Source organism: Fukomys damarensis, unplaced genomic scaffold, assembly GCF_012274545.1.
Source record: "Fukomys damarensis isolate Sample0158 unplaced genomic scaffold, DMR_v1.0_HiC HiC_scaffold_12, whole genome shotgun sequence".
Classification (NCBI taxonomy): Eukaryota; Metazoa; Chordata; class Mammalia; order Rodentia; family Bathyergidae; genus Fukomys; species Fukomys damarensis.
Window position 1 is genome coordinate 58,724,538 of NW_022900924.1, and position 15,252 is coordinate 58,739,789.

At 50.2% G+C, this 15,252-nt stretch overlaps 1 protein-coding gene across 8 annotated transcripts in view; it reads right to left on the reverse strand.

Moving 5' to 3' along the window:
- Positions 1 to 5,798: 5,798 nt before the first annotated feature.
- The window catches only part of Myrip (myosin VIIA and Rab interacting protein), a 192,788-nt gene continuing 183,334 nt past the window's right edge, over positions 5,799 to 15,252 (reverse strand). For 3 of the 8 annotated variants that reach the window (XM_010624524.2, XM_010624522.3, XM_010624523.2), the window contains exons 14-17: positions 14,532 to 14,636; positions 14,378 to 14,438; positions 9,366 to 13,209; positions 9,089 to 9,165 (exon numbers count right to left, since the gene is read on the reverse strand). In XM_010624524.2, coding sequence (XP_010622826.1) covers positions 12,905 to 13,209; positions 14,378 to 14,438; positions 14,532 to 14,636 — 471 coding nt within the window. In that variant the 3' untranslated portion in view covers positions 9,089 to 9,165; positions 9,366 to 12,904. Of the gene's footprint in view, positions 7,516 to 8,853; positions 9,166 to 9,365; positions 13,210 to 14,377; positions 14,439 to 14,531; positions 14,637 to 15,252 lie in introns of those variants that run through there. The other 5 variants (XM_033762664.1, XM_033762663.1, XM_033762665.1 and 2 more) reach the window with 5 other exon arrangements.

Consider the following 15,252-nt stretch of genomic DNA (forward strand, 5'->3'; position numbering starts at 1 on the left):
GTGCTTTTTGGTATCTCCCCAAAAGAATTAAAAGCATCATGCCACAGTGATATATGCTCACCCATGTTTACAGCAGCATGGTTTGCAATAGCTCAATCTTGGAAATGCCCCTCAACTGATGACTGGATAAAAAAGATGTGGGTTTTTTATACAATGGAGTACTACTCAGCCATAAAGAAAGATACACTTGAGACACTTATAGCAAAACAGATGCACCTTGAGACCATACTCTTAAGTAGAATAAATTGGACACACATGTGTAAATACCGCATTGCTTCTCTGGTGTGAGAAACTGAAAGTGTAAATGAGAACCAACATGTATGATAGACACTGTGAAATAGGAAGAAAACGTTCGATTGGGTAGGGGAACTAAGGGAGGTGTGGGGGAACGAAAGGAAGGTAAAACAAAAGAAAATAAGAAAAATGGAAACAAAGCTTTTGTGAATAAGGAGGAGAAGAGGGGTTGAAGGGAGGACAGGGAGTGGAAAAGAAAGGAATCACTATGTATCATGTACAGGTACAAATTCCCTTTGATGAAGGTGATCATTATGCATATCTAAAGTGTGCCAATAAACTTAATCAATAAAAAAAAGCCCTTCCGAACTTTGGGGGTTTACTACTAATCATGTCAATGACAGTGTGCCCTGCGGCCGTTCAAACCTGTGCATCAGCAGTGTCCTGTGAGAGGGGAAAGTGGAACCCCTATGAGGTGCCAAGCGACTCAGAGCAGGGGGCGATGCCTCAGGTTCCCAGGTGTAAGACCATCTCTGGGCAAATGCTTGGTCATTGCATGGAAAGGAGGCCAGGGAGGAGGACCAGCGCACACGGGAAGGAGCCAGGCCCTGCGTGGGCGGCTTTGGGCTTCCTAGGAAATAGAATCAGGGTGTGAACCAAGGTTCTGGTTGGCATGGAGCCTGCCCTCACCACCCTAGGAATCTTGTTACCCTAGGACTCTCCCGGGCTGGGGAGGGTGTGGCATTTGAGCTGAATATTCTTAAAGGACCGGCAGGGCGTCCAGTGTTGGAGTGTCATTCCTGGGTGGAAGGCCCTGCCTTGAGTGCTGTGTGACCTCAGGAGCAGTCACTGGCGTCCCACGGGGCATCGCCTAGGCCTGACCATGCTTCCAGCCCTGTTGAGGCACCTTCAGCACTGGCAGGATGTCATCTCCCCACCATCAAGGACAGAGCGAGACCAAGCTGGCGGAGCTCTGATTGCACCAGGCCTGGGACAGCAGCAGCTGTTGACAGACACCGCACTAACTTCTGGCCAGGTGACACCAGCAGACACGCTGTGTCTAGGCACCTGGCATTTCTGCAGCCCAGAGTTGGAAGAAATGGACCCAGAGAACACAAGGACAGTGTCCTATCTGTCAGCAGGGGGCTCTGCAGCAGTGACCCCAGCTCCCCATGGACACAGATGCTCACGCACAGAGCATGTCCACAGCTGAGCACTCCGTAAGTGTGGTCCACACGTCAGGCAAGGACAGCGGGCCCTGCCTCCTCTAACCAAGACTGGGTCGAGCGCCTCTCCCTGACTTTCCAGAGGACTGTCACACCCTGGTGGAGAGGACGGGTCAGAAAGCATGGGCCTGGAGTGCACATCACTGCCCCTGCCAGAAGCAGCCCGGGTACACGGAAGGCAGTGCTGCCAGAGACAGTGCTCACTACACCCCTGCCCACAGAACTGTCTCCCACCGAGAAGTCACCACCGTGCGTGGCGAAGGAGGTCGCAGTCACACACGCTGTCACCCTGTCACCTCACCACCTACTGCTCCATGTGCTGGTGCGTGGCGGCTCCGGGCCAGCTTTGCTCCTTGCCGTGGACACAGCACATAGGGGCCAGGGTGGCTCCTGCAGCTGTGAGCCGTTAGCTGTCATCCCAGCCTCCTGAGCAAGTACCAGGCTGAGCACCTGCCGGCCTGGAGGCCATTTGGGAAGCGCCGTGGCTCACTGAGCGGCCCCGAGGACAGCAGCGTGGACTCTGGGCTCGTGGAGGCTCCAGACTGACAGGTGTGCGGGACCGGGGGTCTGTTCCTGCACAAGCGGACGCGGCCAAGCTCATGACCAGCTGCCTGGTGGCTGGCGTTGGGTGCTGTGGGTGTGGGGCGGGTGGTGCTGGTGCCCGGCTGCCCGGCCTCACCCTGCCGTTGGCTCTCACCTCTGCCGGCAGAAAGTCAACACTTGTCTGTCAGAGTCACCGGGGAATGCGAGTGGAAGCCCCACACCGTGAGCAGCCTCTAGGGTTACTGCAGGTAAAAGCAACCTCTTGCCCTGCAGAACTTCAGTTAAGATAGTGGAGTTGCAGCTAGACACTCTCCGCCTGGGCTGGAGAGGACCAAGAAAGACGGGGGAGCCTAGAAGGTCCCCAGTGGGCAGAGGGACACACCCCTGAGCTGCCTCCTCCACCAATAGCGCAGCAGTTCACTGTGGTACTGACCTGAATGGATGAGGAGGCTCCCAGTGTGTTCGTGGAGCACAGTTCTGGGTGGGTCTGCAGATGAGCAACAGGTGGACCACAAGCTGAGAGGGAAAACCCACCCTGGATGTGTGGCACCACCCAACAAGCTTGAAGCCCAGATGGAATAAAAAGGGAAAGAGGAAGGCAGGCTGCCAGTTTGTTTCCTCTGAAGGGCTCTGGGATTCGCCACTGGCTTTGGACATTCACCTCCTGCTCCTGCAGGCGTTCAGGGCAGACTCTGCCACCTTCACCTCAGACCCTTCAGCTTCCGTGCATGACTTGCACCAGACTGCAGTGAGAGCCAGGCTTTGATCTACCTTCATCTGGATCCTCCAGCTCTCCAGGGTGGATACAGACATTCTGCCTTCTTCCGCCAATATAATATAATACAACATAACATAATGTATTAATATTTGTATCGAATGATATATAATATTAAATCTGTTTCTCTAGGGAACCTCAACGGTTACAAACAGTGCAGGGGTGACCATCCCTGGATTACCACCTCACCTCTACCCCTCAGGCCTAGAGAGAGCACTACTTGATGGGGGTGGGACAAGGCTGCAGGGCGTATTTGAGTCAACAGAGTCATCAGGATTTTCTAACTGGTAAATTATTTCCAAACCCTTTTAGCCATATATTTCATGACCAGAAGGTATTTGACAATGCATCCCCAAAATATGTATATTTATTTATAGATTATTTACTTGTACTCTCAGCCATCTACCTTTTTAATGCTGGGAAACCTTACTTTTGGATAAGAGTGCACATGAATAGAAGGTTTAGTCTTTTCCTTCATCTGCCCCAACCAGTCACCTTCTATCCCACAAGTGCTGCTCTGAGTACTTCCCAAGTTCCATCTTTTATGGGCAAAGGGGGAATGGGTGTGTCTTAGTCATTTTGCTATGGATGGGACGAGAAACCCAACACCCACTATCCAAGGTCAATGAATCCTTTGACTGCCTGGAAAGGGGGATGGTGAGGGCTAAAGAAAAAAAGACAATAGAGACTCGTGTGTAGTGTCATAGTATATAGGGGACCAGGAGGTTAGTGCCTCGGAGTGGGCAAAGACAGAGACTCTCCAAAATGGCCACTATTTAGTGGGTTTGTAGGGAGAATCAGATGATTCAAATTCTACGATGATGAGGGTCTTAGGTTGATGAGGTAAGCAGCTTATGTTGATGAGGACGGTGAGATGAGCAAATCATTCTTACAACAGTAAGTGGGATGAGTTACACTGATAAGGAATTTGTTCCTCCCCAGGTGAAAGCCATCCTCTTTTTGTACTACTACTGGGTTCTCAAACAACCAGGATGTCTTCAGCTGTGTAATCGTGCCTTTGAGCATCACAGCATCATGGGACTATTGAGGCCTCAGACAGACTAATCATAATTTTATTGTGGAATGATTTTATGTAGAATGGCTCCCAAGCCACAACTTAAGGGAGAGTTTTATTTTGGCTCCTGGTTTCAGTAGGTTCAGTCCACGGTTGGCTGGGTCCAAGGCAGAAACCACACTGCAGAATAGAGTGGCAGAGGAAAGCTGTTCACCACATGGCAGCCAGGAAGCAGAAAGAGAGAGAGAAGGGAAGAGCTGGGAGTATGTAACCTTGCAGACAGCACATTCAGCCATGAACTCAATGGATGAATCCACTGACAAGTATAGCACCCCACGACCCAGTCGCCTTCCATGCACAGGAGATCCGTGGGGGCATTTTAGATGTAAAGCATAACAGGAGAAGGTAGGTCATAGCTGTGTATGTGGGCCATGTTCAAAGACGTGACGACAGAAGGGGCAGTGGTGAACAAGAACGCTGGGCTAACAGCCCAGAGGTGGTGAGGCGATGCCACGCCCAACTCAGCTGAAGTGGCTGGAGTGCCGAGTGCAGCCTGTAGACCTGCGAGTCTGAGAACACAAGGCCTGGGCAGAACCTTGGGGAGCAGGTGCTGGGCCCATCCTCCCCTTCCAGGATGCCTCGCGCCTTCCACAGAGGGAGAGTGAAGGTGGGCAGAGGGCTAGTGAGACTCCTCTCCTCCGTCCTGTGCTGGAACTCCTCCCCATACATGTCAGCTTTGGCCTCCCAGGGCTCCTGGCTGGAGGCTTGGTGGTGGTGGCAGGAGCGGGTGTGGACCTTCAGGAGGTGGAGCCTGGTGACACAATGCCTTAGATCATGGAGATGCTTCCCTCCTGGGGACCAAGGCTGCACCTTGGGACCCCTGAGTCACTTCTTCCTAGAGGATCGTTATATACAGAGCAAGCCGGCAACCCCCAGCTTTCTGCTGTCCTGTCTCAGGATGTGACCACTTCCTTCCACATTTCCTCTCACTGCTATGACTTCATCCTTCATGACACTCGACCAGAGACAAGCCGGTGCTGGTATCATGCCTGTGAACTTTCAGATTTGTGAACTAAATAAACCTCTTTGCTTTATAAAGTTACCCTGACTTGGGTATTTATTTATAGTTACAGAAAAACAGGCTAATACAAAGATGGCAGCTCCATGCCCCAGGATGAGCATGAGAAGGACTGTTCTGTGTTCTGCATGATCTGCAGTTCAGTCACATAGGTGCAGAGCTGAGGCTACCACAGCTCCCTCAGTGGGCACCAAGGTGCTCACCTCAAGCATTTCTCTGGGCAGGACTAAGAAGGCCTAGAGCTCATGCAGGACAGATATACAAACACAGGGGTGCAGTCAGGGAATGAATTCCTCTGGGCTGTTTGCCAGCACATTTTCTAAGCCCGTTGCTCACTGGGGAAGCAGTTCCAAGGTACATGTTGAGGGAGGAGGGATGTGGGAGAATGAAGAAAGGAAAAGCCACAGAAGAGATATCCAGGAGCAAGTCACCCCCAGCTACTCCTGGGCCTGCACCCTGAGGGACCCCTGAGAAGCTCCATGGAACCTTGCTGCTCAGGGTGTGGCCTGTGGCTCGGACACTTGGTCCCCAGCCCAGACCTGCTTTGTCAGAATCAGTTTACGCAGTAAGGTTTGAAAAGCACTGTGGGAAATCTTTCATCTTTACTGAATGCAACAGTTTTGATACACGACATTTTTTCTGTATTTTAGGACACATTCTACCAAACTGGACTCCTGATAACTTCTCTGAGGTTATCACCAGAATATGATGTGGACATTGAAGGTCTCCAGCCACTGGAAAGCTCTTTAAAGTGCAACTCCACTTACCTGCATGCTGTCGTAATTATAGCTCACTTACGAAGACAGAAGGCTCACACAACCAACTGTTCTGTAAAATGCAAATCATGTATGGGAAGCACTTCCATTGGGAGAAAATAGGCTGTCAAGCAAGAAGTTATTTTTAAATGATCGCACCAAATGTCTCCTGTGCTTTAATATTTTATCAAAATTTTCAATGAATAGAGGCTCTTTTATGAAAGCTCAACACACACACACACACACACACACACACACACACACATGCTGAGAGAGAAGAGAGAGGTGTGAAATGTCAAACACAAGCAGCCTGATAGCTCCTCTACACATCTTCTGGATGGTTGTATCACTTTACGTTTTGATACTCATCCGTTCATCCCTAATGTGGGGATAATTATAAGGCGATAAAATGAATGTTTCAGAGAGCGTAGCTCTGGTCACAATAATGTTGCATAATAAACGACCCAAAACTCAAAGAGCAACTTGTGCACCTCATGGCATCTTGGGAGCTCTGCTCTTTCGGGCTGGCCCCAGCTGGGCTGAAGTGTCAGCTGCACGCGGGGTCTGGGGCTGCTCCTTGGACCAGTGGCCTGCACTGGGCACGACCTTATCATGACTGCTGAAATATGAGCGGACAAGTACCCTCCACAAAGCATTTCAAGCTTCTTTTATGGCTTCTCTGCCAAGATCTATTAGCCAAAGTAAGTCACATGGCTAAGTTCAAAGTCACCGTAGGAAACGTCTCCACCCATCCCTGGACAAGTCCTGACACCAAGCCCGAACACAACGGGGCAGATGGTGTGCGCCTCCCAGAGCTGGGGGTAAAGGAGTGAGTGTTCAAGGAATGGTGATCTCTTCCACTACGAGGCACACTGTTGAAGCGGGGTGCTCCGTGCTGTCACAAGTCGCGGCGCTGTTGAATGGTTTCCTCGTTCTAAGAGAAATGGGGACCGAACACTGAGTACCTGCAACTCCCAGACACTCTGTTGAGGTGTTTCTCATCTGTTATTTCGTTTTCCCTTCTCACAGCACCACAAGCAGGGAAAGTTGTCAGAGGAGCTGGCTGGCCACTGAGCTGGTAGGCGGTGAGTTTAGGCGTAGAGACTTTCTGGCAGCCTCCAAATGCTCTGCATATTGGTTGCATATTCTTTTCCATGGAAAATCCAACGTTTATTTCTCAGGAAGAAAAGATCTTCACACTGTGTTTATTCCAGAAAACAAGAAGTGCTGTCTGTTATTTTTTGTGGTACGTCTTGTCATTGCCTCCTCTTCTCCGGTACTGACCGGTCACGCAAGGAGTTGGTCGATCTGCATTTCTGGGCTTCCAGCCTGGGAGCTGACTGTGGCTGTGACCTGGGTATGGCTGGGCCTCTGTCGCTGGTGCGCAGGTCTTGCTGTTTCATGGGAATAGGGGTGGGGTGGGGACACGGGGAGATCAGGAATCCTTGCCAGGAACTGTCTGCCAAGGGAGGGTTTCAGATGACCCACTGATGGCCCATCTGTTCTCCTGTCTGAAGTGCCAGCCACCCAAACCTTAGCTTCTTAGCTGTTTAGAGCTGTTGTCTGGTTTAAATGTCCCCCAGGCCCATGTATGGAGGCTTAGTATTCAGCCTGTGGATCTCCTGGGAAATGAAGCCTTTGACGGGTGGGGCTTAGGGAGGAAGTGAGGTCATGGGGCCTCTGGAGGGGTGGTGGGGGCTCCGCTCTGCTCCTCTTTCTTTTAGCTTCCCCATTGCCGGGAGGTGAGCAGCTTATGCACTGCACCCTCCCTCCAGGTGCTGCCTCGACGCAGATGGGTCCCATTGCTTGGGACAAGAGAGAAGGAGCTTGAAGTTGCCCGCAGACCCCATTTCTTTTCCACTTTTGCCTTTTTGGGAGGTCAGCCCCTCCTGTCAATAAATGTAGAATAAGTATTTAAAGAAATCTCTGTTTTAGTCACTTTCTTGTTGCTGAGACGCAATATCTGATACCCACAATCTAAGGAGATGTTTCTTTTGGCTCACAGTTTGTAGAGGTTTCAATCCATAGTCAGCTGGCTCCAAGACAGGGTGGCACGGCAGAGGTGGCCTGGCGGAGGACAAGCAGCTCATGGTGGGGAAGTGGAAGCTGAGAGCAATCACGGGAGGAGGGAACAGGCCTTTCTAGGCCATGCCCCAGGACCCACTGCCCCAACATCACACTCAGCCATGAACTCATAATTCACACGGATGAGTATCATGCCCTGTGATCCAGTCACTCCCAAAAGTCCCACCCATGAGCACACGAGGCTTTGGGGACATCGGATAGATATAAACTGTAATGCTGTTTGGAAGAACGTGCAATTACTAGCCTACCTGGAGGAGTAAGGATAAATTCTAAATACCATGTTCTCAGGACTTTTAATTACCCCACCCCTTTTAGTTTCATGTCCATAAAAGAAGCTCTGCCTTCTACTTTTATGCTGTGTGTGTGTGTGAAAATCTTGCTCTATGAGTCTATGCTAATTTCATTAGATTAATTGTGGTGAGCCAGTCAACTGGTGGTAAACTGATCATAGATTAATATTGTTTGCTTTTGCTTCATCCTAAAATAGATATAAAACTGTGGCTGGAAAAACCATGTATGTTCTTCAATGGGAGCCTCACAAGACTTCCTTTCTTAGATAAAAATGACAAATGGTTAGTATATCAGTATTTTAAGAAAACAGTGGCTTCCTCACCCTATACTATACATTCTTTATTCCTTAGATAGATACTTTGCTTTTTAAAGTGAGGTTTTGCACTTATTAAAGGTAGAAAAAGAAATGCGCTCTGTAGAGGAAGAGTGGGCCATCGGGAAAAAGAGCACAGTGGCCAAGAAGTTAATGGTGTCTGTCTTTTATGTTCCCTGTTCCTCTGGCTGATGTCAGATCTAGGCCATACTATCAAAAAACTGCTGGAATGTATAATGGATGCTTACTGGATAGACCCTAGAATGTAAGCAGAGATTGATAGGAGATTCTGGTTGGAGCTCAGGCCAGAATGCTTATAGATATGCAGGCAGTAAAAGCCAGGCTCAGGAGGTTTCAAATGGGTACAAAGACTCCACTGGCAAGATACATATGTTATACTGTAGCAAAAAAATTGTCTACATTTTACTCCTGTCTGAGACTTTGTGGGGGATTAAGATCAATGGTGGCAGACTAATTTGGGAGAAAAGATTTCAAGGTAGCCCAATGTTGAGATTGTGACATGAATATCACTTGGGGTTTTTAGCCAGTTCTATATTGAGAATCAATAGCAAACAGCACAGCAAAAGTGAACGATCACTTTGAGAAGAGAGTCCCAGGGCACTGAGATCCAGAATAACTACCTGGGGAATTTATTCTTCAGGATCCTGTTCACAGTGCTCATCCATCCAGGCATTCACAGGCCTCTACAGGTATAATTCAAGGGGGCCTGGCTACTGCTCCAGGAGGCAGCAGACCTTGGCATCATCCTTCTAGTGCTGGCTTTATAGGCATGTAGAATGCAAGGCTTCCACACAGATTTCAGAAGGCCTGGGAGGCCAGGCAGTGTGTTCTGAAAGGGCAATGCATGAAACTGTGAGTATGATGCCAACAGTGTGGTGGAGACCCCAGAAGGTTGGAGGAGCCAGGAACACGGATCGTCTGAGCAGAGCCACAAGGAGCGAGCAGAGCCAGCTCTGTGGCTTCCTCCTTCCCCCACCCGTTCTCTAACAACAGAGCTCTCACACACGCTGTTTTCATAAATGACTTTACTTCTTTATCCTCTCTGTCAACAGTGCACATAACGTGAAAGCAAGCATGACTCTTGGAAGCCATCAGAGATACTGTCCCGTCGTCCTTATTTTCTTAAACCTTTAAAATATTTTCATTTATAAAAATTAATCAAATATAAATATTGACACTAAAGATCAAAATCACTTGATGACAAAATAATTCTCTGGAACTATAACATATGTTTATAGTTTTTAAATAGTAAATTAAATCTTTGCACGTATTTGGCACAAGGAAACCTTTATAAAAATTCAAATGTCATAGAGCAAACTTTTTTCTTTTTTGCAAGGCTTACACAGTACACTGATTTTATCAAGAAACGGAGTATTTTAACACTGCAACACAACAATAGTTGGTTTTCATGCCTCTTAAGGAAAACATTCTATTTGGAAGTCAGATCTTTTTTTTTGTTGTTGTGTTTTTAAAATTAGTTTTTGGTTCATTTTGCTTTGCTTTGAATCACACCAACAGAACAAAAAGCTGAAGTTTACTTGTTCAAAGGAGTCACATCGGTTGGAGCACACATACACAGCATGAGCAGAAGCATTCTCGGCAGGCAGGCAGACCTGCTCTGGAGTGGAACTTAACACACGGACTGGCAGCAACTCAAGTCTGGGGGTGCACAGGGGCGCAAAAGAACACAATCTGGAAACAGAGCCAGGCTTTTGTGAGGCATTCCTGCTACGCTGAGCACACAGGTGTGGTGCTGGGCAAAGCTGGTCTCTCGGCCTTTGGTTTCCAAATCCGAGAAGTGGGCTTACTTACCAAGGAGGTCTGAGGGTTAAGTGAGAGGGCTGCCTCCTTTGGGCCGCCCCCAGTGCGCAGTCTCCTATTCCCTTGCCTGCTCCACTGCCTTTTTAGGTGCACAATCTATCAGGAGCAAATGCTCAAAAGATGTTGCTAACTCCCAGTGGCTGAGTGAGACTCCCTTTCCGTTTCAGAGTGAGTACGCTGCACACAGTTGTCTGCTCCTGGGTCTGCTACGTTTGCAGTCTGTCCTCGCTTTCTTCCTAACTACATTTCTGAAGTTATTCCTTAACTATTGTCTTGGAGGTCATTTTGCTACCTTGCTGAGTATCAGCTGGTCCATAAATTCTGGAGGACAAGCCTCCCGTGCTGGGTCTGGGCCGTCTACCCAGACCTCACCTAGGTGCGGTCACTGACTGCAGACAGGCCCTAGGGAGGAGCTGATGGCAGCAGTCCTGAAGCTGTCCCCTATCCCCAGAAGAACCCGAACCTCAGCGGGACGCGTTCTGGATGGGCCAGGGGAGGACCATGCTGTTCTGTACAGTGGGCCCCATGTCACACCATCCCTGGGCTCACGCAGGGGCCCTCGCTTTTCCTGGCGTTCATTACATGAAGAATGTCTGTGGCAGATCAGCAAGCACTGGTGATGAGCTAAGTGACAATGCCCGCCTCCTCCCTCCAACGATTTTCCATGGGACAGTCATGGGCACAGAAGTTTACTGACCGAAGGGACAAAGGAAAAGAAGATTAGGAAGACAACAAAGGAGTGAGGCAGACACTGACGAAATACCCCACCCCACCCCCTCCCGCTGGGCTGGATCCAGCCTGAGGCCATGTGGGCAGGGCAGTGGCCTGGCTCCAAGGTGGACTTCTGGCAAGGGGTCACTGTGGCCTCCTAGGCCTCTCCTGTCTGGACCCGCGTGGCTCCATGGCTGTTGGTGAAGGCACTGGCGTGTGGGCCGGGCAGTGGGTCACTGGCAGTGTGCTCAGTGGCACTAGTACATCACAGCAGACTCCAGGGCCGGCTCCTGCGGGCGACACCGAGCACTGCCCTGAGCCACGGTGCCAGTTCCATTCAGCACCGTGGTCGCAGGACAGAGCTCTGCACCCGTGTCTGGGAGTGTTTCCAGCTTCCCTGTGTAAGCCGGTACAAAACCAATTTTTACAAATGCTCCTCTGATGCTTAGAAAGTGAATAATCTGTAAAGCGTAAAGTCAGATAGACATTTTAATCACAGTTATAATTACACTAGTGAATTCTCTAAATGGTATTTATTTCTGGTGCAATGGGACTGCTGAAGTCTGAAAAGGTTTTAAAATCACACAGTAAATGGTGCTGCTCTCTCATGGGCCAGATCAAGATGGGCTCAGCTTGCCTGAGCCTCCGCCTTCCCTGAACACTTCCTGTCTTGAATTCTACACTACTTGAAAGTAGTATTTCTGCTCCTTCCAGCGTCATTGTTTTTTCTTAGGACATACTGTGCAGCCCTCCGTTTTAACCTTCTCATGTTACTTCAAGGCACTTTATTTTTGTCTTATTTTAAAAATAATTTACTGACGCAGAATCAACACAGTGCAGAACTCACCACGGTGGAGTGCACGGCCGCATGGCACTTGGTACATTTTCAGGGCCATAGCACCACCGCGGTCTTTATTTAAACACACCTTTGTCCCCCAGAGCGAGCCGTTCCCTGTAACCTGCTTCCTCCTGTCCACCCCACCCCCAGAGCTCTGCAAATGGTTATTTCTTTTTAACAATCTTCTTTATGGACCATTCCTTCCCTAATGCTGGCGGGTTGCCCTTTCAGTGTAACAGGTGTCGTTCTACCTCTGAAGGGACAGGTGGCGGAAGGTGACTGGGCTCTGCGAGGTCAGGTATGCTGGCTGACCAGGGAAGAGTAGGCCTGGGAAGCTGGGGTGCCATGCGGAGCCCAAGAGAATAACTCCTGTGCCCACCATGGTGCCAGGCCCTGCTGCTTCTGTGCTTCTAAGAGAAAGTGCAGGGTGGAACGGGAGGCAGGGGCAGCGGGTGTGTGAGGCGCCTGCCACACTCAGACATGGCCCAGTAAGGTTTACCTCTAGACGTGCCCAAAGCTGCAAGTGGTGGAGGTGACTGGATTGCAGGGTCTACAGCTGGCTTGCTGTTAGGAGAAAGGGCCCAGTCAGAAGAGGTGGGCACTGGGGGTGTGGCCTGGACAGGTCTATCTCCCTGTCCAGCTCCTTGCTTCACATTCCTTGCCTTCTGTGCACCATGTTGTGAATTTCCTCCACCAGGCCTCTCTGCCATGCTGTGCTGCCTTGGAGCCCTCTGACTATGGACTGAAATGTGAGCCAAAATAAAACTTTGCTTCCATGAGTTGTGGGCATCAGGTGTTGTGTCCCAGCGAGAAGACTAAGACATGGTCTGTCCACAGCAACTTAGGGATCGCCACTTCCTGTGTGTGCACAGGGGTGAGATGAAATCTTGCCCTTCTCCCTGGGAATCATGGCAGCACATCCTTACATACCTGCTGGCTTTCCCCTCTTGATATGACCTCCACTTTGTGCGAATTACCCGCTGCCTCAACCTTACCACACTGAGGGACAGCTGCTGACCCTTTTTAGGAAGGCAGATAATTGGCTAACAAAAAATTTCACAAAGTGAATATGAACCGAAGACAGAATAAAACCTCTTATACCTCTACCAGCCCTTACTCCCTGTGTGCATAGCTTTTATTTCTCATTTATCAAACCTGGTTTCTACAAGAAGCTGGAAATAGAGGCTACACCCACACGTTAGAGAGGCCAACGATACCTCAGAGGATGTTGTTCACCCTGGCTGGCTCCCAACCATGTCAACCCAAAAGAGCACGAGCCCACGAAGTGATGCTTCCTGGGGTGCTGCTGGGGGGCTGCAGAGCAAAGGCTGTGGAATGGAGGTACCACTGAGCGTAGAAGGGACGGGCTTTGAGATGGGGTGATAGTTACCATTGGATCCTGCGTGCCGCTATCTGTACGCCTGCTTGTAGAGGAGCCTTGGAGAATGAAGTTGCGGTTAAACATTTTAATGGTGGTCACTGAAGATGCCTCAATTGTTTCAGCTAAAAGGAAGTAAATGGGAGTAAGTGTTACCCAGAATAAGCACCAGTTAGAATGGAAGACAGACCGGTGGCCTGATGCCCAAATTCTTGTTCTAGACTTGTTATCTCACTCCTGTACATAGCTAATTATAATTCTTTCTATTTTGTGTTGTTTTATGATTGACCAAATATATCAAGGCGTGGTTGGTAGCTTTCTGGGGAAAGGCAGCTTGGAGATTGCCTAATACAGTCTATGAATTCTTACTCGCAACCCTGAAATATAAAAGGGTCCCAAATCTGTACATTCTTGTAAGTCTGGAGCTAAATCATCTGATTGCAAGCCCTGATCTGAATGATCTGTGACTTTGAAGCCCTGTCCATCCCTGCAGGGTGAATGTTCTCGGACTTTGCTGCCGCAAGGGCACTTGTGCTTGATAACCAGACCCAGCCCAGATGTCATGTGTTTGGGACACAATAATCCAACTTCCATGTGCAAAGCCTGGCAGTGGTGGGCCACACCTGGACCCAAAGTTTTCAGATAAGGGACTGTGGGGCTGAGATGGGTTTTACCTGTATATATAGGGTTTGTAGAATATAAGCATTGAATGCCAAGCAGCTAAACCTAGGCCCAAACCCACATCTCATGACTTCCTGCTCCTCTGGTTTGCAAATCTAAGTTTCAAGTTTTGCACCATCATTCTGTGGCTCCTGAATCTAAGGACACCATTGGCAGTGTCCTCTGGATAAAGAGACCCTTCCTGGCATACTGTCTGCCTGTCTCCAGCAGCTCCCACTCCAGCAGGGTGAGAAGGTCCAGGCAGTGACCTCAGCCAGCGATGGGTGGGGTAGCAGTCAAATGCCCAGTCTCCTCCCTGTGGCCAGGAAACCCCGAGGAGTGGTCAGCGCTGTCTCCTGGTGGCTCCCAGGAGGGTTTGCTTCACCTGCCCAGAGCAGAACCTGTAAGTCAGAGTGCTCTGCATTAGCTTACTAATGTCTTTCCTGTCCCTCCAGTGCTTCCTGGAGTCACCTCCCAAGCAAGCCGTGGACATTCCAGTCCTTGTCCCAGGACTTGCTGAGATGTGCAAGGACCGTTCTGGGTGCAAACTCTCCTTCACTCTGCTCTCCAGGCTCTTGACCTAGGTGGCTGGGTCCAGCTCTTTGGTAGCATGAGGTTGTGCTACACACTCACCTTTCACGGGTGGAGCAGGTAGCTTCCTCCTCTGCTGCCTGGAGGTGTCTATGGTTTGCACCTGTGAACAACACAGACCTGTCAGCTGGAGAAACTTCATCCTGTGACTTCCTGGGTTCCAAGTTTTCCACAGAGGGAGTGAGGGATAACTCACCTGGTTCCTTCGCCTTTGCTCCTGCTTCCTTGAGAGGTGCACACATGGTGCTATGTTTAAGCCTGCGAGGGTCAGAGCTGAAATCCGGCTCTCAATATCTGAGATCTGAAGGCAACAGAGACAGGGTCAGCAGGGAAAAAGTGTCGGAGTGGGGTGCTGGCTGGAGTGGTACTAATTCGGGGAGCCAGTCTGCCTCCATGTGTCCCAAGCAGCAGGAAAAAGGGACGACCTGCTCTTTCCTCTGTAATCAAGGTTTCTCGTTTCACAGCTCGAGTGCAGGCCAACAACCTTGTCAGAGCACAGCTAGGCAGTGAAAGCCAGGGACCACGGAGGCTGCTGGAGATGGAGAAGCCATGCAGAGGTGCTCCACTGAGGCCTGAGATTCCCTGAGGCGCTGGGGGCAGGGGAACCTGGTCAGGTCATGGGCACCGTCGTGGTGCTCGCGGTGCCCAGCCGTTCCCAAGATAGTGAGCTAGAGAAAGGCAGACACGGCCTGGCTTCCTGGCTCCCGCTGCACTGTGAGCTTCAGCTGTTTTCATTCCAGCACAGAACGCCAGAGCCGGGAGAGGCTCCCTCACTCACAGACCTGGAGGCTCCAAAGCCGGTGCCCACGTCCCCGGTCACAGCACAGTGGATGTAGCAGTGTCACCAGAGCAAGGCGCTCATGGGAGGGGCGGGTCACACAGCCGGGGAGCCAGAGGGAAGAGGTGGGAGCCCTCTT